Source organism: Erigeron canadensis, chromosome 1 (assembly GCF_010389155.1).
Source record: "Erigeron canadensis isolate Cc75 chromosome 1, C_canadensis_v1, whole genome shotgun sequence".
Taxonomy (NCBI): Eukaryota; Viridiplantae; Streptophyta; class Magnoliopsida; order Asterales; family Asteraceae; genus Erigeron; species Erigeron canadensis.
In genome coordinates this window covers 31143098-31167373 of record NC_057761.1, presented here as the reverse complement: position 1 = coordinate 31167373, position 24276 = coordinate 31143098, and the positions used below count along the sequence as shown (strand labels likewise).

Genomic DNA, 24276 nt, shown 5'->3' with positions numbered 1-24276 from the left:
TTTGTGTCTTTTGTTTCTAGACTTTATATAAACCTTAGATAATCTTTTGATGTCAATTGAATATCCTTTTTAATTTGGATTGACTATCAGTAAACCCCTCAAACTTTTTGATTAACAAACCATAATTCTATAATGGTTATCGTTATGCTCTTTTTTGGTACTATATATAAGTGTTTAACATGTGTACCTGCTTTCTTACTTTTCTTCCATACATAGTATATTTGATACATTGTTATTTTTATTATTCTTACCTCTTTATTTCAGATGAACATACATAAATTTTCCATATGATTTGTCTTCAATAAAGATGGTTCTGATAAACAGGTACATATATGCATCTTACAGTACTTTTCCATTTAACAATGATATTACGTGAATCTACTAATGCATTTTCCTATTGGATATGAAGTTGTGCATGGAAGCAAAAGATTCAACTCTTCAAAAGGCAATATATTCAAAATACAAATTACAACACAGTCAAGAAGTAGCAACAAAAAAGGTACACTGCTTTTACATTTGTATGTACATTACTTTAATAGTCATCGACAATACATATTTTATCCTTAACAATTTAAATAGGATGAATAACAATCTTTAACACATAACAAATCAAGTTAACAATAATGAATGCTAAACAAAAACAACAATAATAATAAGCATACAATACAAAATTCTTATTCGAAATCAAATTTAGTAACAGAATCATAACATCACATTTAATTAATATAGAGAACCTTGAACCTTATAACAAATTAATTTAAATTCATTTGTTCCATGAATATTTTTTTTTTCCAATTAAACGAAGCTGCATATTAAACAGCTCCAACTTCCTCTCAAATTCCAAGACTTTCTCTTGAGCCCTCACATTAAAAATATCTATGAACATCTCTTTAACTTCAACAAGCTCATGCGAAATGGGAACCAAGAGACTGAAAACCAAATAATAACTCATTAACATAATCATATACTAAAAAAGAAATAAAACGACATGGTCATGAAAAAAAAAACCTTTTCATGATTTCCTGAAATTCTTCCTCAATAAAAATCATTTTATTTTTTAATTCAATCATTTCTACAAGAAGCCTGTTGCAAAAATCCTTTCCTTTATTAACAGAATTTATTTCAAATGGAATATATTTACTATACACATCAACATCAACTGAATTCATATTTGATGAAATCAACTTTAATTTTGGAGAAGGTGGATCAGGTAAACTCATATTAAAAGAAGAACAATTTAAAAAATTCATTTCTAATTCTCACAAAATTTAGAACAACTGAAAATAACTTATTTATATTAAAAAAAGGGAGTACTCTTTATATACACACACACATATATATATATATATATATTTGTATGGAAGTATGACATAAACTTATTACCATATTATGCAAAACTCTTCAAAATTACGAATTTAATAAATAGTCTTTTCAAATTATTAACAGTGATAAACAGTTCAAATAAGAGTAAATGAATCTGTTACTTAAAAATAAAGATAAAGCATCTAAGTCCATTAAATTATGATTTTTAATGTGACATTTGTAGGTTTCAAACGAATTAACATGGTTATCATTAATAATCTGACAGTTTCAAATTTTAAGAACTCATTCTTATAACAATACTATTACTATCTTTAATATATAGGCATATCAAAGGAATATGTTAAAAGAGTCCTGTTATCTCTATAAATAGTGGAATACCTTTTAAGTTCCTTTCATATATAAAAATATAATATTTTATCAGTAAAAAATAAACATATTTCATAGGATGGAGGCAACTTTACTTAAATGGGGACATAGTTCTAGGAGACAACGTTATGTTTTTAGGATGAGTAATATGAAAAATAAAGTAGTTAAAGGAATCAAAAGAGTCTTGAAATTGGATGAAAACTTACTGAAAGAGGTTTTGTTGAGGGGAGTTGCAAAAGCATATGATTCCTTTGAAGCCCATAGGTTGATATATTTTTTGAAAAAAAGATTTGTTGATGTTGTTGAAGATGAAGAGAAGGTGAAAATGCTGTGGTGGATATTATTAGATGATATAGGACAAGTACATGTAATCTGTGAAGATGGGGAATCATCTTATTACAATATGGAAGAGATAATTTTGAGTCAAAACATAGAATGGTTAGAGGAATTTATGAGAGTTGAACCATCAAATACAGATCAAAGCAATTGTTTATTAAATTTTCGTAATCAAATAAGGGAGAGAATAGTATCTCTAAAGGAGGATGAAGCCATTGAAGCTGGTTTTGGTGTTAAAAAACAGTGTTTTAATGAGGAAGATGACTATAGCAGTGAGGAAAGTTATTTCTCAGAGGAAGCACAAGAAGACGATGGGTTGGATTAAACTGGATAACCAAATCAGTTTCTTTTTGTTTTGTTTTGTATTACTTAATGAATGAGTCTTGACACTCAGAATTATTAAGGAATCAAGTTCCATAAAAATAAATTCTATGTTTCTTGAAAAAATAAAAGAAATGGATATTACTGATGTTATAATCTTTAGTTATAAATTCACTACTATTAGTTGCTTTGAGATCAACCATTGCTTAATGATGCATATTAACACCCATGCATCCACAATACATCTATAATTTTATGAAGAACAAATACATTCCTATACATAGAGAATTTACTATGACTAATCAATGAAATCCTTAATACCAACACAAAGAGAGGCTAAACCACCTTCATGGTCACAGGGTTTGAACTCAACTTATGCTTGAAAGGTCATGATTTAGGAAGACTCACCCATACATAAAATAATGAAATACGTTATATGAATTATATTTTAGTTATAAATCATGTTCATCAATTGTAACTATACTTGGATGATTTATAATCATCTCTTACCTGATCAACTATGTTGCTTGCTTTATAATTGTTTAAATTTTAAATTTGGAATTCATTAAGAATACAACCAAGTATCATTGTAACCATAAAAAAGACTCTTACTTATGCTACATTAAGAAAAAGCATAAATATTATCATTTTCAGATAATTTCCACACAAACCCAAAACTTAATTCATGGAAATTAATCCAAAAAGTAAAAGACTCAAACCATGCAATTCATAATCAACCAACATAAGTAGGAAATCGAAAATTTAAATACAGACTACTCTCCATTAGCAGGAATCTCATCAAGCAACTCAACTTCATTATCCAACTCTGCAGCATCATGATCAGCAACAACTTCATACAAAGGTCGATACCAATACCTTAATACTTCAATGCGAGTCATGATATCATGCTGAAATTTCCTCAGAAACACATTTGGATTCTCATTAACAGGACCAATCTCTAAAAAACGTCCAAGCCAATTCACATCTTTTGCACTCAACACTTCTACTGTATCATAGAAAGCAGAAAAACCATCGTCTCCTATCACTTCCACAAGGTTTAATTCTTCTGAAAATGCCCACCCTGTCATAGTATTATGTACCTGTTCTACAATTGTCATGTTATAATCAAAAATAACATCTTCTGTATTCTCAAACCTCTTTCTCAAAAATGTTATCAACCTTGCAGACTACACACAACAATTACCAATAGGTAACCCAATCCTCAAAACTGCCTTCAACAAGTCTTCATCTAACTGAAATACATCCTCAATTGTTTTCACCAATTGATTGTTGCCATCACTCATATTGAAAAAAAAAATACTTTTCTCTTCCACAATACCCCCAGATTCTCAATTCAGCCATAACGAAGTGATTAAAAAAATTAGAACACACACTCACAATGTTATACAATGAAAAAGACGTGCATATATATATTCAGAAATTTCTTGCAATAACTTTATCAGTTTCAATCTCTTACCATTCTTCATCTTAATTGATATATTAATTTCAATAATTAAAGAACTACCACTGATCTCTTCATATTCACCAATCATAGATACGATTTTGAGTCATTATTTCAGTTAATTACTTTTGCTGATATTAAACATTCTTTTATGAATACAAACATTAATGCTTAATATGTTTTTCTATTTAGTAAACAATCCTTTAATATATGTATGTATATATATAGACACATATATAAAGTTGTGAGCCTGAAGGTGGTTTAGCTCCTCTTCTTAATGATTAATAGCTTCTTAATACTAATGAGGGCATTGTAATGTATGTATACATGCATACGTGTGAATATAGATAGGCTGAACTTGTGACAATTGTGTGCATCTTATTGGTATAAGTTGAGTTGTGATTACTGATTCATCTTATTGTTTTGCAATCAAATTTGATCTACTGTTTTGCAAGTCACAAAAAGTCTTATAAATTCTTAGCGAAGTTGCAGGAAGGAATGTTGTTTTCCTATAAAGGATTCAAGGTTCATTCTAATAGTGGCACATTCAGAAATTTTTTTAAAAGGCCAGTATATGCTTCAATTTGATGGTGATACAATCTGCATTTTCTAAAACGGATTCATCAGAATGGTTGTTTGGTATAATTCAGTTCTGGGCACCCATTAAACAGCATGGTAGACAAATGCTCACGACTTGCAACCAACCTTTTACGTGTAACCATTGTGATGATGATAAATATGTCCCAAGATATCAAAAGTATAGGTCACTTTGTAAGTCATATCAATATAATATTGGTAATGATGATGATGAACAAGTTATGAATGGCCAGGTAAAGATGATAAATAATGGTCCACCTACCACGACATTTCTTAGTCATTCGCCGGGACTTAGTATTTACATCATTGGAGCTCAGGCTTAGTATTATTCAACCATATATAAGTATATAACAGGCGTTAAGATAGGAACTTTAGCCGTACAACGCACGGGCATGCACTCTAGTTAAATAAATAATCAAGTAAAGTTTCTGAATCAACATTGAAACTTTCCTCGCTCCTATTAATCTCTTTACTTAATGAGTTAATGATACCATTTGATTATGTAGGTTGGTTTCGTGTGGACTTTCTGCTGACCTTCATTAATGATTTGATTACCTCTGAGATTAATGTTTTCAATACCTTTTTATATGTTTCTAGAACTGTGAGTTCCTGGCCATTATTTTCTTTCCATCTTCCTCTACATTAATTTCTAGGCAATAATTAAGGGGATTATCGGGCTTCTTAAATCCCATTGGATCAGTTTCAAATTTCGATTTATGATTTTCTCTCCTCTTTTTCTGCTTATTGTTATGTTATTCTTTCTTTTCCTTTTTGCAGCTACACTTTACAAGGCAATATTGAACATCTCTTAGAACAATAGTTTTCAACAATTAAAAAACTAAAGGTAATTTCTCCTTTTAAATTTATCTTTCTGATCAATTCTCTAAAAGTTGGTTTCAATTGTTGAATCATAGTGCCAATATCATAAAAAAAGGAATTTTTACGTGTTTCAAGATGATAAATATTGATTGAATTTTTATTATTCAATCTGTTTTATGTATAAAAATTCAGTTAATAGTTAGAAAATTCAATTTTTGCTTGGATATTTGTTTGCTGGTGTGCACATTCAACAAGTTGAAGAGAGCACTTAGGTAATTGCAAGTGTATTTGTACCCATACTTTTATTTTGAAGTTATGTTGTCAAGGTGTTTGATGAAATGCTTATATACGAGTTATGTTATGGCAGATGGAAAAGAAAATATGAAGACTATTTGGAGAAATGTAGTTGTCAAATACAATACGGCGAAATAGCAGTAGGTAAATACTTAACTCCATAATATGGTTCCAATTCGTTTGTTTCAACTTTTTGTGGGCAAGATGATATTTCTTGATTAAACTTTCACTACGTCATTATATACTGTTGTGTTTAAATTTTTCTTTTTTGGGGGATAAAAGGACTTTGCTTGAAATTGATATCTACTTTTTTTTTTTTGTTTCGATAGATATTATTGGCTTTAAAGTTTGGGATAATGGGAAGCCATATAAACAAGTTGTATAGTTGAAATACCATTGTTCATTCGTCTTTCCTGGTATTGTGTTGGTAAGTACTTTTTTGGACAAATGAGAAAATAGAACTAGATCATAATATCATATAAAGTAAATATGAACTTTGTCACCCTTTACTTTTCCTTCACATTTGGAGTCACCCAAATGATGTGTTTTTTTTATAGAAATTATGAAACAATTATTAATTATTCAGTTGCATTCATGCATTTTGATGTTGATATTTGGATTATATAATGTATTAATCCATTTCGCCTCCCACTTCAGGACGTGTAAAGGCATTGAAACTGTACATGGGGGTCATGTTGAAACAGATATATGTGAATGTGTATATATGTTTGGGTCTGATCAGGAACTTCTTTATGATTTGTTATTGGATGTCCTAATAAAGATTTGGAAGGCTCGGGTGCGAATGACAGGCGCATATCAGATACATTTGGAGCTGAAAAGGTTGCTGAATTTCTTGAAAAGCATGATCTTGATCTTATTTGCAGAGCTCACCAGGTACACAAATCATTTTTTATTTCAAGCCATTGTCATAAAACTTATTTTGTTTTATATTATAATATCTGGATATTTTGAATTTTTGACCCATTTACTTATGAATGAGCTAATTTGAGTTGTGTATATCTCGGAAGCCAAATGGATTGAATCATCAAGTTTTAGTTAAAGTTGGATATAGGTGAGACATTTACAATTTACGTATGAATACAGGGAAAGTTCATGTGTTCGTCGATCTCACATAAGCATGATCAGTTAGATGTTAGTACTTATGAATTCAGGTAAGTTCGTGTAGACGTGTCGCCATTATAGGTTTAATATGACGGAAAAAGGACTGTCATGCCCTACCGTCATCAAAATAACAACCCTTTTTTTATAATTGGATATCATCTTTCAGTTCATTCATAATAGGACAGTGTTCAAAATAAATATAGATTGCGTTTGGCATTATTTCATTTCCATCATAGTTTTATAATTAATAAGGTCAAAGATCTAAAACAGAAAGAAAATCACTACAAATGACAACCGCTACTCTTTGCCAGGTTCAAACAAGTGGAAGAAAGCAATACAATTAGTGGTTCTTGGAACAATTTGGAGCATTTGGAAAAAATGAAACCACCTCATCTTTAAATATTAAGTCTTCCTCTATCGAGATACTTACAAGAGAAAGCCAGTTGACATAAGGCCGCTCAGAAAATGGATATACAAAGGCAAGAAGGAAAAGATTTGCTATCAGTCACATCATCAAAGATTGAGGTTAGCCCATGAGCTATCTATATTGTCATTGAATACATGTCATCTATGCGTGTAATGTAAACACTTACTAATTAGAAAATATAAAGATGGTTTCAAGTGTTTGACATCTGATCACTAACCAAAAAGTTTGGTATCCCGACTTCTTCATATCAGCTTATGATCCTCTAAAGGACTTTAAATCCCTTACAGGGTTACAAAAAAAGAGAGAATACATACACCTGAAGTAAAATCCTGAGCTAAGCTTCTAACTATTTTTTTAACCGCAAAATATATTGAATATCTAGCAATTGTTAGCACTTTACATGAGGCTTTGTACTGTACCTAAAAGAGACTGCAACAAGGTTTGTGTTCTATGATGCCTACTCTGAAAATAAAGATAACAAGCCTATTGAAAATATGAGGCCAAAAGAATCAACAATCGAAAACAAAGGTCCTGCAAAATCTACTTTGGAAAGTGATATTGGAAACAGTTATAGATGTCCCCGTAGTTACTAACCCGATAGACGATAAAATGGTAGGAACAAGCTGCAATGACAAAAGTGGGAGTTGAGTTGGCCTAAAAGGCTGCGGAATTGAAAATAGAAGAAGTTGCAGCCCAGTTGAACGAGCAACACCGACTGAAAGAGAAGGCCAAGGCAGACAAGGTGTTACATGTTAGAAAGAAAGAAGCAAAGTGCTAAAAAGGTCCAAATGAGCACTACGTTGCAGCCACGCACGGAAACTGACTAAAAGGAAAAGGTACATTTGTTCCAGTCAATGCTTATGTGAAGCACTGTGTCCAATCTATTGATTCTTTTGTAATAAAGTTTAATATGTCAGTGAGATATAGTTCCGAAAATGATATCGTTTCAGTCTTGATCTAACTTTTCAATGAGATGTTTTGAGAGGTTTTCTGCATTTATAGATACGATGAACAACTTTTGACTCATTTGAGCTCTTTCTGGTTAAGGTATCTTATGAAGGAAAGAAAAAGGGAGGTGATGGAAGCATAAATGGAGAGGAACATGCCACAGTCCAAAAAGTTTAAATGAGGCTTCTTTCGGAATTTAAAGGATCTTTGAAATTAATTGTGTCTGGCTTATTTTGGGCAGAAAGAGAAACATTAGAGTGCAAAAACAAAAGTGGCGTCGTCAATTGATCATTGAATCTGTTGGTTTCAACATCAAAAGTACTCATTGTGCTACTAATTATTACGTTTGGCAATCAAAGCCGCACAAGGTAGGTATTCATCCTCTTAACTGATTTGCATTCATTCGTGATTGCTGGTGGAGTTTTAGATATGTGTTTGTTGACTTTATATGAATGGACCCCTGAGGTTATTTATGCAATTTTCGCCATCCCCAAGTGATTCTTCTTTAATCTTCTTAAGCTAAAACTTAATTTCTTGATTTGTCTTTATTCATTGTAATTAATATGATTTTCATATAACTACTGTAATAAAATCTACTCAAATTTTCCAGGTCAACCCACTATTACAACGCCGTTCAGAAAAAAAAAACCATTATTACAACAAGGATCCATAGAGAACACTACTCGATCCCCACATTAAGTTCACGCAAAGAAATTTAGACCAGATAGGACTACACAAGCTGCAGAGAAATAGCATTTGTTTCAAAATGTGTGGGATCAATGAACAATATCTAAGTGGTACTTTTTCTTTGTCTTTTTGTTTTTGTTTTAAAATGTTAAAGTTTGAATCTTTATTGAAATAAGAAAGTAACCATTTTATAGAAACAAGAAATGGTAAAAATGGTGGATGAAAACTTCCGTGGCCAGTAAGATATAAGCTCCCTAAAGGTGTTGATGAGGCTGTTACGTGAAAGATGTGCGGTTCATTAAGATATTAAGTCTTCAATCATTTTTCGTCTTAAATAAAATCACCTAAAATAAGGAACTTTTTCTCTACATTATATATCATAATTTACATGTGGGTATGCTCTTGGGACATGAACCGGTGCGCATGCTTTACAGCGGGCTTAAAATGCGTAGGCACCCAAGTGGGTGCAATGGCCTGGGGGTTGCCATCCACCATTACCCCTTTTAATTTACATTTTGTATATCATCCGGATATTGTTTTCTTCGAAGACTCTACTTTAATATTTAGAATTTTATGCTTACACTTGGGTGACAGCTCAAACTATCATTAATTTTTGTTAGGTGTGACATAGTGGGTGGGTTTGATGAATTGGATAACGGGTGTTACCTAAAGCTTTCTAATCTCCAAGTAAGGTGCCATAACTATACTTTTAGCTTTCTAATAAGTAAGGTGCCATAATTGTACTTTTAGGCTTTTAATGGGTCCATAGACCTGGCGGTAATGCCATGTCGCTAATTGTTGATGGGATTCTAACAGGTCCATCGACCAGGTTATGAAAAAGGTGGCTTTCTGAATTTTTATACGCAAGTACGCATTAAAACAGTGGTTCTGATCTCGACTCTACAAACAGCTGAAAAGCTTGAAACATTTTGGCTTAGGTGACCCTAACACATTTTGGTTTTCTTAAAAATCGTTATTGTACTTCCATTGAAATTATCTTGCACGAATTTTAACACGCTCTTCTCATCACTAATGTATTTTGTTTGACCCATTTACTACTTTTCACAACAAAAGAGAATTATGGAAGAGGGAGAGATGCTCAATGGGATCATGTTCAGAGGACTCTACACGGGCTTCAAGCGCCCAATACATCAATCCTTTTAACGAGAAGAGCTAATCACTGAACATACCAACAAACATGCTGAAGTTGCAAGGTACTTAAATAGTAGATGTTATATAAACAAATTTGATATGTTGAGGTTCCTTATTTATATTTCAAAGTACTTATCACACACTTGGATTGCCTATAGAGGCAGCGCGAGGGACTTACACTAAACAACCACATTGAGTTGAGTCAATGGTTAGGAATACTTGATCAACATCGAATTGCACTTGGTAAATATATTTTTTGAGACTCTTATGTGCAGCATCTAGGTAATGTCCTTTTCCCTTGACTTTTATTACTTTTTGGCTTAACTTTTTATTAATAATATGTGTTGGTTTATACTTTGTGGGTTCAAATAAAACTGATCTTGATCGGCCTACTCAAGATATAATGGCCCTTGAAGTTAGTCCTAAATCAGATGTTTCAAACTTGGTCAATTAATCTGACTCGGTTAAGAAGCTATATATGCTTAAACTATTTTTCCTGTCCTTTTGCTAGCCATTTACGTGTTTCCATCAGAGATACAAGAACATTAGATTTGTTAGGGATATTGTTGTTCAGCTTAGACCTTAGAGTTGATATATAAAGATCTTGAATTTGGGGCTTTGTATAGTAGGCTAATTGGGTTTAGTGGCTTATTAGTTTTTAAGTGGGCTATTATGTATTTTTAATTTTTCCAAAATCTATATTATGTTCAATTGGTCATATTGTTTAGTGATTGAATTGCTCCTCCCAGCTAAAGCTTTGAACTGTTAACATATTGGACTTGCCATAACCAATTATAGTTTAAAATGGAACAAGTTAAAATTTTCGGTTTTCGTTCTCCTTATTAGATTATTAATAACTTTATATACCTATAAAATTAAAGAGACAGGATTCTTTTTTATTTTGCTGCAAATCCGTACTTCTCCATAATACATTTGCTCATGTTTTCTCACTTTCAAGGCAAGTTTGGGCCTAATAAGAGTGTCTGTAGGACTATTATTCATTAGTGATTTAATCTTATGCAGATTGAAAGAGGCTAGAGGCTTAGCCTTTAAGTTCATCATTGGCAAGACGAACAATGCATCAAAATTGGCGGAGCTTATGAAAGAAGTGGACTAATATGACTTTTTAATTTTTTTAAACAGAGTTGTATTGCCATACTTGATATGACAATAGATGGATCTATAGTCAAGTCCATTTTTTTTTTCTGAAACAAATGAGAAAATAAATTTCCCATGAAATCAATTAAAATTTACCCATGCCGTGCAACGCACGGGTCTTAAGCCCTCGTATAATATTAATATTAAGAGTGATCGACACAAATCGTCCTTGTGGTTTGTCCAAATAGTCAGGTTTCATCCTTTAACTTTCAAAACCTCAGAGACAATCCTTTATAAACAGATAATGTTCACATTTCATCTTTTACTTTAACAGACGTTATCCCGAGTCCGTTAAGCCCCTCACGTGTAAACCACGTGAGGGTATTTTTGTATTTTGCCAGCCAGTTGACTTAGTCTTTTCTCTCTTTTTTCTTTAATAATTAATTATTAATACATACATATGTATGTATATATAATACGAGTATACATAACCACTCCAACGACCACCTAACACCTTCATCACCATCAATTTTTTGATCACCACCAAATTCCTCCATTTCTCCCCCAATCACAAATCGCAGCCATGCTTTTTCCATCCAACAGTACCATTATATGAAGCCTCTTTAGATTTACAAAAGGGTATTCATGAAAAAAAAAAAAAAAAAAAAAACCCTAAAAAGCCTATTGAAGACAATCAATAATATTTTTTACCTCTTGAAATAGTATTCTTTTTATCTTCATACGCGGATGATCTTGGTGCATCTATCATTTTAGAATTTATCATGAACGAAGATTTTTGGTGAATCCATTTATGCATAAATTTAGATGCATCTCCATCCACCCATTTACATGCTTCAAATGGATTTGAAGAAATATAAAGAAGATTAAACGGGACTCCATAATCGTCTTCCTTGTGATGTTTCAAATTTGGATACAATAAAAACTCACCGGAGAACAATAACCTAAAATACCTCATCGCAAAAATCGTGAAACGAGATTAAGCACGACGTTTGGTAGACAAGTAAAAATAAAACCCCCCAAAGTCACTCGCTCAGATCTTCCTCTATCAGAGGCCGTCGAAAACAAGTAACAGGCGGTGGTGATGGGTTCGGTTTCCGTGAAGTCCAACAGTGATGATCTAGATCTAAATAGTTACCGTTACCTAGTAAATTTAGTAGGTTGAGAAGGTTGATTAGCGGCGGATGAAGAGTGACAGATGGTGGTGATGGGTTGTCGACAACGATAGTAATTGTTGTTGGCGACGGGCTGCTCCCATTATATTGATTTATAGTTAAGGCGGTGGTGATGGTTTGCCTCCATTCTTTCAATTTACAGACATTAAACCATATATATGTTATAATGGGTTGTTGATATATAAAATGGATCAGTGAATTGATATATATATCTATATACTTTTGTCCATTGATGGTTGGTTTTGTTCTATAATCTTGCAAAATATGTTTTTCTGGTGATGGTTGCATTGACTTTTGAAAGAGACAAGAATGAAGAGTTATTGATAATATTTTATATTCATAATTAATAATAAAAAATAATATCACATTTGGTCCTTTAAGGCTGGCAAAATACAAAAATACCCTCACGTGGTTTACATGTGAGGGGCTTAACGGACTCGGGATAACGTCTGTTAAAGTAAAGGATGAAATGTGAACATTATCTGCTTATAAAGGATTGTCTCTGAGGTTTTGAAAGTTAAAGGATGAAACCTGACTATTTGAACAAACCACAAGGACGATTTGTGTCAATCACTCTAATATTAATGAAACATTCATTAAATAAATAATCAAGTAATACAAGTAACTCTTGGTTGACCAATGATTACTTCAAAAATTAAATAGATTTGCTTTAATTGTTGTAAAACAATGACATAATAGCTAGCAAATATAATATACATATAACAATAGAATAGAGAGAATGAGAGAATTGTTTTCATTGATTTATCAATCTACATACATGAGCCATATATATAGGCTTCATAATATTAATACACTTAGTACACATAAATGGATGGAAATACAAAAGGTCATGAATTATGGATAGCCACATAAACAATATATTATATAAAACTCCCCCTTGGCTATCCATCAGTCAAAAGAATATGCCTCGTTAAAACTTTACTAGGGAAAACCTAATGGGACAAAAACCTAGTGAAGGAAAAAGAGTACATAGTTCTTTCGATACGCTTGGGGATGTTGCCTCATTAAAAACCTTGCCAGGAAAACCCAATGCGACAAAACCATGGTCAAGGGAAAAAGAGTGCAACGCGTATCTTCTCCCCTGATGATCACATCAATTTAGCTCCTTAAGTCATTAATATCATGTACAAGCTTCCTTTGGTATACAATTCCAGTAGTTGAAAAATCCATGACGCATTATCTTCATGTGGATTTGCTGATTTTGTTCTCTTATGATATATCATAAACTTGATGTAAGCATATTTAAATACAGATTCGTTTGTAATCATCCTGCATTATCAAAACAAACTAAAACTACTTCGATATGTTAGTATAATGTAAGCTTATACCTTTATCGTCTTCGACGTAAAAGAAATTCTAATAAATTCTCATGAGATAAGATCGCTATCTTTAGTAGAAGAACGCAAAATAATATATTGGAATATTCATAATTAGTGAGCCAATGCTACTCAAATATAGTATTTTGATTCAGGAATTTATCTCCACAAGGAATGAAAATGATCTTTATCGATACCATTTTTCTCAATATCAAGTGATCTTTATCAATACCAAGTGACCATATATACAAGTCAATAAATATATATGAAACACAAAATATTGTTTTCATCATATAAATTCTTTTTGAGTAACTATTCATCACTAAAAGGTTCTCAATTTGTTTATTCAAGGTTTTCATCTCACACTTCCAAACATATAATTGCCATAGAGATCTTTTGCACTACTAACGTATTGTTTTATATTTCTTTATATTCTTGGGCAAACATATCTCATAACTTAAAGCTAAGTTTCAAAAAGATCGAATTTACCAAATGTCTATTATGGACTTATAGATTGTATTTGCTATACGTTGTTTTCAAAGATTTTTCAAACATGTTTGTAGCAGCTTTGAGTCATTATATATACTCCAATGCATTTTATATACTTCAAGGAATATTGCAATTTAAAGAATAATGCATGTTCTATGTATTGTATATATACATATATATATATACATCCTCCGAGGATTAACAATATCTTTCGAGCTCAAAATCATCCATAAGACGCTATTAAGTATTATTTTATATTGCTAGACTTATTGGATATGAATAGTTGCATTCACCACATGAGAATATGTCTCATCTAAATTTTTTTGCAAAATTCCTTATTTCATAATGACCGAAATGTATTAAATATATATGGATAACCACTATATCTTTATTTTTAAATCTCCATCTTGATGTCCATTACTTAGAAGATGATTCCATATACATGTAATTTTGTCATTTATTGTTCGCACTCTATCAATTATATCATAAAACGTCACACTTTCGGGTGTACGAACTTGAGGTCCAACTTTTGCGTCTTTTCCTTTTAGCCAATCATATATATATATATATATTAGAATTTTATTGCCATGCATGATTTCAAGATCCTCATATTTATTCATAGTACTTAGCGCTATATCAAATTTAAAGTTATTATCGACGTCGATTTCACTTATTCGATCGATTCCATAACTCTCTAGACATGATATTATTTATTAAAATCTCAATGTTTAATATTCAATTTTTCAGGTACCTGAGGTTTCTCTAAAACCTTCATGTCTTGTTTCATCAATAATCTTTAATGGGGTCTTTCATACCTCGAACTTGACCATCTTATTTTCTTGCTCCTTTTCTTTCGAGGATTTTGATTTGGAATCGACTTATGTACCATGATTTAAACATATGTATACTCATTACTGATCGGAGCATTAGCAGTTGACATATATAAATTAATCACTCTCTTTTTGGTCAGTCAACATATCTAGCAATTACTAAATGTAATACATGAATTATCTCATGAACATTATATTCATATAATTTGATCTAAGGATCTTTGATAATTCATCTTTTGCTTATTTTAACTTTAAGGTGCTTTTAATATCTCCCTAATGTTGGGAACATCTCCCCCTAGTGTTGGGAAAATTAAATAATGTCACTGAGTAACGTAAGTCATAAATAAATGGTCATCGTATTATTGACAACATAGACCTCTTTCATGTTTCAACTCACTCAAAACAGTCATACTACTGTTTTTTCAAGAAAACAGGTTGGAATCGAATCAAAGTAAGAACTTACGCACTTTCAAGGCACGCCAATAAATTTCCCAACATTATTTCCAACATTCTTTGAGGTCCCATCTTTGTGCATTGTGGCGGAGTAACTTAATTATATATTGCACATTTAAAACTCTTATGAGACATACATGGTTTCTGACCATAAACCAATTTCAATGGGGAGGAAATACGTTTAACTATTGGCATGATGCGAAAAATTATTGCATGTTAAGTAATATGACCCCAAACTATAAGTCATTCTTTTTGCTATCAAATGATCATTTAATCATTATTGCCAATATAGTATGGAACCGTAATCTTATAAGATGAGCAATTAAATACGCAAACATCATGTTGCGACTTTAGTAACCATTTAGACGATGCATCGATTTAAAACTCTAAATGGTTCATAAGGTGGCGTATAGGCCTATATATTTCCACCTTCTATTTGTTCCATGGATTTTTCCTTATCTCAAGTGGCAAAACTAGTAAATTTCTTTTCGAGCAATTATTATAGAGAAGAAACATCAGGTTCTTCAACTAATATTTTCTTTTTCGCATCATCATTAACTCGGGATGGTCTAACTGGTCATGCCAATCAATTTCAGGCTCAAAGTACCTAAAAATCATATTTGCGATGTTTTGTGCTCCCATCGCACTTATCTATATAAAAGAAGATCACCAACAATTGCATTCAAGATCGTAGATTTATACGAGCTCTTTTGGAGCTTCCATATAATTTTTGAGCCACTGCATATGTTAATTCTCACATCCAAAAATCACTAGCATTGCTTATATATCACATTTGTCGCTTTCTGGTACTTTTAATTCTTATTAACTCCTTCAATTCGTCTCTTCATATTGGTGTCCAACTTTATGTATATAACCTATGCTCATGATAATGATTTCACCTTGTCCATAATGGTATATTATTGGTTAAGCAAATGGACAAGTTTCATGCTCAGCTCATTGCATAATATTACCACTTGAAACTTTTATTCTTTATTGTAACATCATATGAGCTTTCCTTAACCCAACAAATATGTCCATCAAAAATAACATTGAAAATAAGAAACATCTTATGCTAATATTTATTTATCAACTATACATGCATACAATGTCTTCTTTCCATTCTTATGAACTTACAAAATAAACTGATTCACTTACCCATCTTGTACAACCATTTATAAAAAAAAACGACAATGCATAATTAAATTCCCATGCCAATCAAGTTATTAAGTTATCAATCTTGCAATAATGAGTTCGTGCGATGATAACCTTTAATTAAATCATTACAAGCAAAAGATGATACATGACCATATAAACATCAAGTATCTTTATAGAAATTATTTACACATGCCTTATACGTTCACCAAAATCTTACAATTATAGAGGAATTATTCATAGCCGCTTTAGATTCGATTCGTAATATAATCCAATCTAAAAACAGACAAAGCAATTAGTAAATGTATTAGGGCAATCTTTTATGATCTTGCGATAAAATATATATATGCCATATATAACAATGTGTAGCACATAAGAAAAGAAAATCTCTAAACAAATAGCTATTGCTACAATAAAATAAATCAAATAACCAAAATAACGTCTGTTATTATATGTTAATGCTTAAACAAAATTCTATAAAACCATGACGAATGCATCAACATTCAAGTCTTAGTTAGAATAAAAATTTGTATAGATTCTTATATAAATATTTTAACTTAGTAGTATATATACGTATAACTATTTTTATACTTTATTGAATTGAAGTAACCAATGGTGATTAATCAAGAGACATAAATATGCATATTAGGTTTTGATGATTACTCAATATACAATAACATCTAGTTAGAAAATGAAGACGTATATATACAAAGTTCCGAACAAATTAATAGATTTGACTAGATGATATATTTGTTCCCCAGATATGCGTGGTGAAAACTAAGACCATAATATTAACTTCATAAGAATTGACCAAAACATAATCGATCATATAATATTCCAGGACATTCAAGATCTTCACATAATAAATAAATAATGAAGTTTTAGTGTAAAGATTTTTACCTCGATGATTATAGTAACGGATACTGCCAAAATTAATCTTGTCTCAAGATTTATTCTACCATCGATTTTTTCGGCTTTCCTAACAATAGCGTCTCTTTTATTTGGAAGTGCCATCGATCATTCATTCAGCTTATAATCCCACATTAGTTTCTCAAAAAAATAAAATTCATCAGCCTAAATAAATAATTCCAAACAATGATACGAGTAAATATCTTTGAAAATACGATACATGCATTACCTGATAGAGATACCAAAAACAAACTTGCAGATAAAGACAAATAAAAAACTATCCATACGCACTTTACGTATATATTGGTTTCTCCAAAGATTTAAAAACAATATAAGAAGTAATCATTTGTGTTGCAAGACTTAACTGAACATCATATCCACTAAATGAAAACGTAGAGTTTAACGAAATGAAACGTCTCAAGAAAACGGACGCATCGTAGGACTTAGATAGTCAAGACTCAAGACACACAACCTTTTATTTCCAAAGCGTTCTTCACTAAACAATTTTCAAAACAATTCTCATGTACAATTGACTCAAACCGTACATTTATTTACATATATATATGGTTGTCCGTTATTATTTGCAAATTATCCCTTTTCAAAATGTAGAATACAAATGTTTGGCATTTTAAGAATTCGTAAACTTTGGTATTCACGTAGAAACCAGCATTTGAAAATTCAACAATATCAAAGCAATTTTATAATCATGAATAAGATTATTATAATATGCAGCACAAGGGTCCTTCCATTTGTTAGAAAAATAAAAAAATCTGAACATGTATCAAGCAGTAGTTCAACACGTTCGATCATTCTTTATTTATTAACACGAATGTTTCTAGATCCATATATATATATACGCATGCATCATATTGTCATCACTATCATGCAATTCAAATTCATATATATCATGGTAGAATAAACAACAAGGATGAGAAAATGTATACCATAAATTATGACTGAACCTGTGTTATTGATCAATTGCTTTGAATTTATTTTATCCAAACCAACCTGATGATACCTCTCCGTAAAATCACTCCTTTTTCAATCAAAATTCAATCCTTTCAGAATATAAAGATTGTTGAATTGTAAGAATAAAAACAAAAAACGATTCGTGCTGATAACGTGTTGTAAAACAACGACCTAATATCTAGCAAATATAATATACGTATAACAATAGAATAGAGAGAATGAGAGAATTGTTTTCATTGATTTATCAATCCACATACATGAGCCATATATATATAGGCTTCATAATATTAATACACTTAATACACATAAATGGATGAAAATACAAAAGGTCATGAGTTATGGATAGCCACATAAACATAAACAATATATTATATAACATTAATAACATTATACCTCATTACCTCATGTTAATGGCTGATAAAAATTTGCTTTCGATAATGGAGGAATCGTATCAAAATAGCAAATCAGTAAAAGTGTAAAACATAAACTTAGAGATGTGTTTGATTATTCAAACGGTGTAACTTTGAAAAATAAAATAATAAGTTGACCGATTAAATTAATAAACCAAACACATAGACTCAAAAATATAATAATAATAATGATGCCATAGTAGGGTATGTCTTGACATTTAAAAAAAATGGAATTACATCAGAGCCTCAAAGAAAAATCGATACACCTCAAAAGATTTTATTCAGCCGAAAATTAATTTTATTGAAAAAAACAGGAAAAGAATTTACTTCAAAGAAAACAATAAGAAGTCCGACTCAAAAGGTTTGTTTGACTCAAAAATAATTTGGTTACGAATTGAGAGAAGAAGGATAATTCTATTAATCATAGATTAGGGTTACAATATAGCCTTATTATTAGGTTATTTCAAGGTATAATAATAAAATATTCATAGTAAATAGTAAAATTCTCTCCAAATTTTATTGTCGTCTATCACAACTTTATTTGTACATCCCTTATCCGGGAGGAAAAAAACATGTCGGTTTATGGGTAAACAAGATCGTTTGGTAATGTGCCAGCTATGTAAATAACATCAAACTTTTAGGCCATATTTATTACCGACACATTTTTCGCTCTAAAATCAAAAAGGAAAAAATAAATAATAAAAGTAGTAGCAAAATTCTTTTCAAGTTCCGTCGTCGTCAATCACGGGCACCGGCAACTCTGCTTTTGTTTCATCGACGGTACCTCAGCTCCCTCTTCCCAATAATCTTCAATTCTGTCTTGAGAAGGTTTTGTTAGTATTTGTATGCATTTATATTGTATTATTTCACTTTAGTATTTTACATGATCACAATTTCAGTGGAAGTATTTTCGGTATAGTTTAAATGGTTGATAGTTTGATGTTATGTGGTCCAAATTATAGTAAGTAGGTCATACGTTAGCTTAATACGTGCTCAATGTCGTAACGATAACGAATAGAATTTGATAAGTTATCTGTCTAAAATCAAATGACTTTTTGAATACTCCAATTGGAGGAACTTTACTTACTACTTTCCGGCATAGGAGGCATTTAAAATTTGTCTCCAATTAGACTTTTGAACAATTCTTTTTATCATGTGGTGATGTGGATACATCTGCTTTAATTCTTAATTTGGGTCAAAGGTGAAGACCAACGGAATTCGTGAGTTTGTTGCTCAAAAGAGCTATTGCTTCACTCGAGACACCACTTATAAGAACATACTTTGTATGCATAACATTAAAAGTAATGTAATACTATGTACCGTCTTCCATGGGACCCAATTCCGTATTTGATGTTGTATAGGGAGGTGAGATGTAGACAGCCTTACCCGTAGCTAACTAGTTAGAGAGGCTACTTCAATAAGAAGAACTCCGACCTAACATTAATATAGAAAAGAAAAGCTAAACTGATAAAGATTCACCTGACATTACTGATGAAGAAAAACTAAGCATTGACTTGAGACTTTTTCGTGGTTTTAAAAGGATCCCAGTCAATACCTTAGCCTTTTCAATTCACAGCTGTTTTTTTTTTTTTTTTGAAAAGTAATTCACAACTGTTAAATTTTGATTCTGTGACGTGTCTCAATCTCAAAGTTGTCTTTTACCATGTATGGCATACTAATACTCTGACACTAACAGGGGGCCCGTTATTTTCTCTGTCAGATTTACCATTACGGACATGGGGCCCCGCAGTATTAGCGGCGATGTCGCCGCTAATACTTCCTGGTCGGGGTTTGACTTTTTTTAGTCTGGTGGACGTACGCTCCTCGTAAATTTTCTTTAGAAAACCCATGTCCAATATGTTGTCCCACATAAGATAGAAAATTATCTCCTTAGGTGGGGTGCCATTTGAATACTAATTCTACTACATATATACTCTATTCATTTTAACAAAAACCATTTATACAAAGTCCTTGTACCGAATATTTTTTTCTTTTGAGTCGAATCTCAATGAAGCATTGTATGCATGCATTCTTGCTAATTGGTTTGTTCTTACTGCTATCAGATTGTGCAGCACTTGATACCATATCTGCAAATCAAGCTATCAAAGATGGCGAAACAATTGTTTCTGATGGTGAGACATATGAACTTGGATTTTTCAGCCCCGGAAAATCCAAGAATCGATACTTGGGGGTTTGGTACAAGAAAATATCACCCCGCGCTGTCGTATGGGTTGCCAACAGGGAGACGCCAATTAACGATACATCAGGGATCTTCAAAGTTAGCAGAGGGGGAAACTTGCAGATTTTCAGTGGTAGCAACAAGGTGATCTGGTCATCCAATTCGACCGTATTGGGGAAGAGTATAAATCAAGAAGTGGTGGTGCAGCTTCTAGATACTGGAAATCTTGTTGTTTTGGATCACAATAGCACCAACAAAAATCTTATATGGCAAAGTTTTGACTATCCTTGTGACACACTGCTACCAGGTATGAGATTTGGGAAGAATTTGGTAACGGGCTTACAGATTTTCCTAAAATCTTGGAAGAGCCCTGATGATCCTTCTATAGGTATGTATACACATAGAATGTTCACAGATGGATATCCGCAGCATTTCACGTACCAAGGTCAAACTATAATATCGAGAATGGGACCATGGAATGGTCTCGGGTTTAGTGGGCATCCTACTGACATACCGAACTCAATTTACTCAGTTGAGTTTGTTCATAATCGTAAAGAAATTTACAATAAATATGAGCTTAAAAGTTCGGTTCTTATGAGGATGGTTATGACATGGGATGGAAAAGCACTATTTTTAGTTTGGATTGAGCGAACTCAAGAATGGCTCGAGTATGCAGACGTTTCAGTTGATAGTTGTGGTCAGTTTGCACTTTGTGGTCCTTACGGAAGCTGTAGCATCAACAAGCGTCCTCCTTGTAGTTGTATGGAGGGTTTTGAACCGCAAAACCCAAAAGAATGGGGTGTACAAGATTGGTCAAGTGGGTGTAAGCCCCAAAAGCCTTTGAATTGTGGGAATGGGTTTCGGAAATTTACAGGAGTTAAAGTACCAGATACACGAAGATCATGGTATAATTACAGTATGACACTTGGAGAATGTGAGATGGCATGCAAAAGGAATTGTTCGTGCACAGCTTATGCAAGTTTAGATGTCAGAAACGGTGGAAATGGATGCTTACTATGGTTTCATGAGTTGATTGATATCAGAGAGTATGATACAAATCAAAGTCTTTACATAAGAACGGATGCTGCCAACTTAGAAGGTACACAATTAAAAAATTGTTTAATCATGCGTTAGGCACTCATATTGTGTATCTAGTTGATGTAATGAACATGTTACCAACTATTATCCATGTCTTAATGAATTAAGGTCGCGTAATCATCGAGCCTGTATCCAAGGAGAGGAAAAGAATAATCATCATTATCCTCTCAATTTCTTCGGTTGTGTTTTTTCTGTCTGCAGTAGCATATGCATGTAAAAAGAAAAAGAAATGGCCTCACATGAGAGGACGAGGTAATGCGAACTGAAAATTATTTTTTTAGTCTACAATGATGCATGTTGAAAAGATACAGCTTCTAACTAATCATGTAACAAACAACAATGGAAAATATAGATAAGTGGAAACATGACTTCCATATCCGTGATAAAAGTATGCGGAAGGAACAGTATGATAGTTTACAACATTTTAGCCTACGTAAAGTGGCCAATGCCACTGATAACTTTAGCAACTCTCTTAAGATTGGAGAAGGGGGCTTTGGTCCAGTTTACAAGGTATGTATATTCGTGATGCTTTTTGAATAGAATGTAATGCTTGTCGGTTTCATGAGCCGCTAATGTCAAATGTTCATAGTTTAAGTAAACATAGACCCTACCTTTTTAATCTTTTAGGGTGTTTTGGAAGACGGACAAGAAGTGGCTGTGAAGTGTCTCTCAGAAACATCCCGACAAGGGCTTGAGGAGTTCAAAAATGAAGTCGTTTGTATTGCCAAACTTCAGCATCGGAATCTTGTGAAGCTTCTTGGATACTGCATCCATAAAAGTGAACTCATATTGATTTATGAATACTTGGCTAACAAAAGCCTGGACTATTTTCTCTTTGGTTTGTCTCTGCTAATTGCTGATACTCGTTTTACTTTCACACACTTAATGACTTAGGTTACATTTTACTAACAAGTTAGTATCTATTTTCTCTTTCGTTTGTCTTTGGTTTGTAACTGATTGCCATACTCGCTTTACTTTCACACTTGAAGGATACAGTTTATTAACAACTCAGTAGTTGTGTTTTGGCAGATGAAACTAGATGTTTTATGCTTGACTGGCCTAAGCGTTTTCAGATTATACAAGGGATAGCCAGAGGTATTCTCTATCTACATCAAGATTCCCGCCTTCAAATTGTTCACAGAGATCTGAAGGCAGGTAATATCTTGCTGGACAGTGACATGAATCCAAAAATATCAGACTTTGGCCTTGCTAGAACCTTTATCGGATGTGATGCTACTGCTAAGACCAAGAAAGTGGTTGGAACATAGTAATAACCCGTAACATGAGGTTCATTTCATTTTGAAAAATCAAAGAGAAACTCGATTGCATAGTAATGTGTATTTTTATTTGCAGTGGTTATATCCCTCCTGAGTATGCAGTACACGGGCATTTCTCTGTGAAGTCAGACGTATTTAGTTTTGGCGTCCTGGTGCTAGAGATAATTAGTGGAAGGAAAAACAGAGGATTCTCTCATGAAGACCATAGTGACAACCTTCTTGGACATGTAAGTAAATTTGCAAGTGTTTTTATTTAGATCATAGTGTTTTAGTATAACAAAGAACACGAGTCTCGGTTTGATGTAGGCGTGGAGACTCCAGAAAGAAAATAAAAGTATTGAAGTTATGAGTGCCTCTTTACGCGCCACGTGTAGTGTCCCGGAAGTAGTACGATCAATACATGTAGCACTGTTATGTGTGCAGAATAATGTAGAAGATAGGCCGACTATGTTGTCAGTGGTGTTGATGCTGGCGAGTGAGAGTGTCTTGCCTCAGCCTAAAGAACCTGCATTTTACACTGGAGAGATATGCAAGGAAATTCAGCCTCCTTTGTTATCTAAACAATACATGATAACGAATGTCTATGCTCGGTAGCAAGCACATGTTTTAAGCCTGACATTTATTCAAATACACGAGTTTCCTATTTTTTTCTCACAGTAGATATTGAATATATATAATTTAAAGGATGTTAATGTTGATAATCTTATGGTCATTAGTCAATTAGTTGGTTGTTATTTACTTGACACTAAGGAATTCCTGGTTATGTTCATTTACGATTTTGTAATTCTGGAATGTAGGTTTGTTTTAACCAACTATTGAGCAAGGTTGTGCTCCATTGCAATTGGGTCAGGTATATAAGTCATTGATAGAAATTAGATGGGGAAGTATTATAGATAGTATTGTAGTCTATTTTGATTCTTAACTACTCGTATTGTTTCCCCTTAACTATGGGGTTTAATTTTAAAACGAAAGCCCAATATACTGACTTAACTATGGGGTTTAAATGTTTAATTTAAAGGAAAGCCCAT

At 32.4% G+C, this 24276-nt stretch overlaps 1 protein-coding gene and 1 long non-coding RNA gene across 8 annotated transcripts; both read left to right on the top strand.

The window, feature by feature from the left end:
• Positions 1 to 4994: 4994 nt before the first annotated feature.
• Positions 4995 to 11144, top strand: LOC122607840. 7 transcript variants are annotated; one of them, XR_006325113.1, is made up of 15 exons: positions 5098 to 5249; positions 5417 to 5496; positions 5592 to 5662; positions 5848 to 5945; positions 6176 to 6412; positions 6623 to 6690; positions 6952 to 7165; positions 7684 to 7903; positions 8115 to 8383; positions 8626 to 8812; positions 9323 to 9389; positions 9519 to 9640; positions 9777 to 9916; positions 10013 to 10136; positions 10878 to 11144. It is a non-coding gene; the product is annotated as an uncharacterized LOC122607840 (long non-coding RNA). The 7 variants fall into 7 exon arrangements; XR_006325112.1 differs by lacking the exons at positions 5417 to 5496; positions 6623 to 6690 and adding an exon at positions 4995 to 5006 and having other exon boundaries at positions 5183 to 5249; XR_006325114.1 differs by lacking the exon at positions 6623 to 6690 and having other exon boundaries at positions 5097 to 5249; positions 7669 to 7903.
• An 8132-nt stretch (positions 11145 to 19276) lies between these two features.
• Positions 19277 to 23949, top strand: LOC122589773 (G-type lectin S-receptor-like serine/threonine-protein kinase At4g27290). Its single transcript, XM_043762099.1, has 9 exons — positions 19277 to 19280; positions 19400 to 19474; positions 20758 to 21972; positions 22080 to 22223; positions 22324 to 22481; positions 22599 to 22809; positions 23001 to 23238; positions 23325 to 23475; positions 23555 to 23949. Exons 1-9 carry the CDS (start codon positions 19277 to 19279, stop codon positions 23840 to 23842), a joined length of 2484 nt encoding a protein of 827 aa, XP_043618034.1. The 3' UTR covers positions 23843 to 23949.
• Positions 23950 to 24276: the final 327 nt, after the last annotated feature.

Bases quoted from the DNA above. Each gene is read 5' to 3' on its own strand.
- LOC122589773 (XM_043762099.1), top strand. The intron at 22,482-22,598 runs GTATGTATATTC...TTAATCTTTTAG, and splicing joins GCTTTGGTCCAGTTTACAAG to GGTGTTTTGGAAGACGGACA. The intron at 23,239-23,324 runs GTAATAACCCGT...TTTTATTTGCAG, and splicing joins AAGAAAGTGGTTGGAACATA to TGGTTATATCCCTCCTGAGT.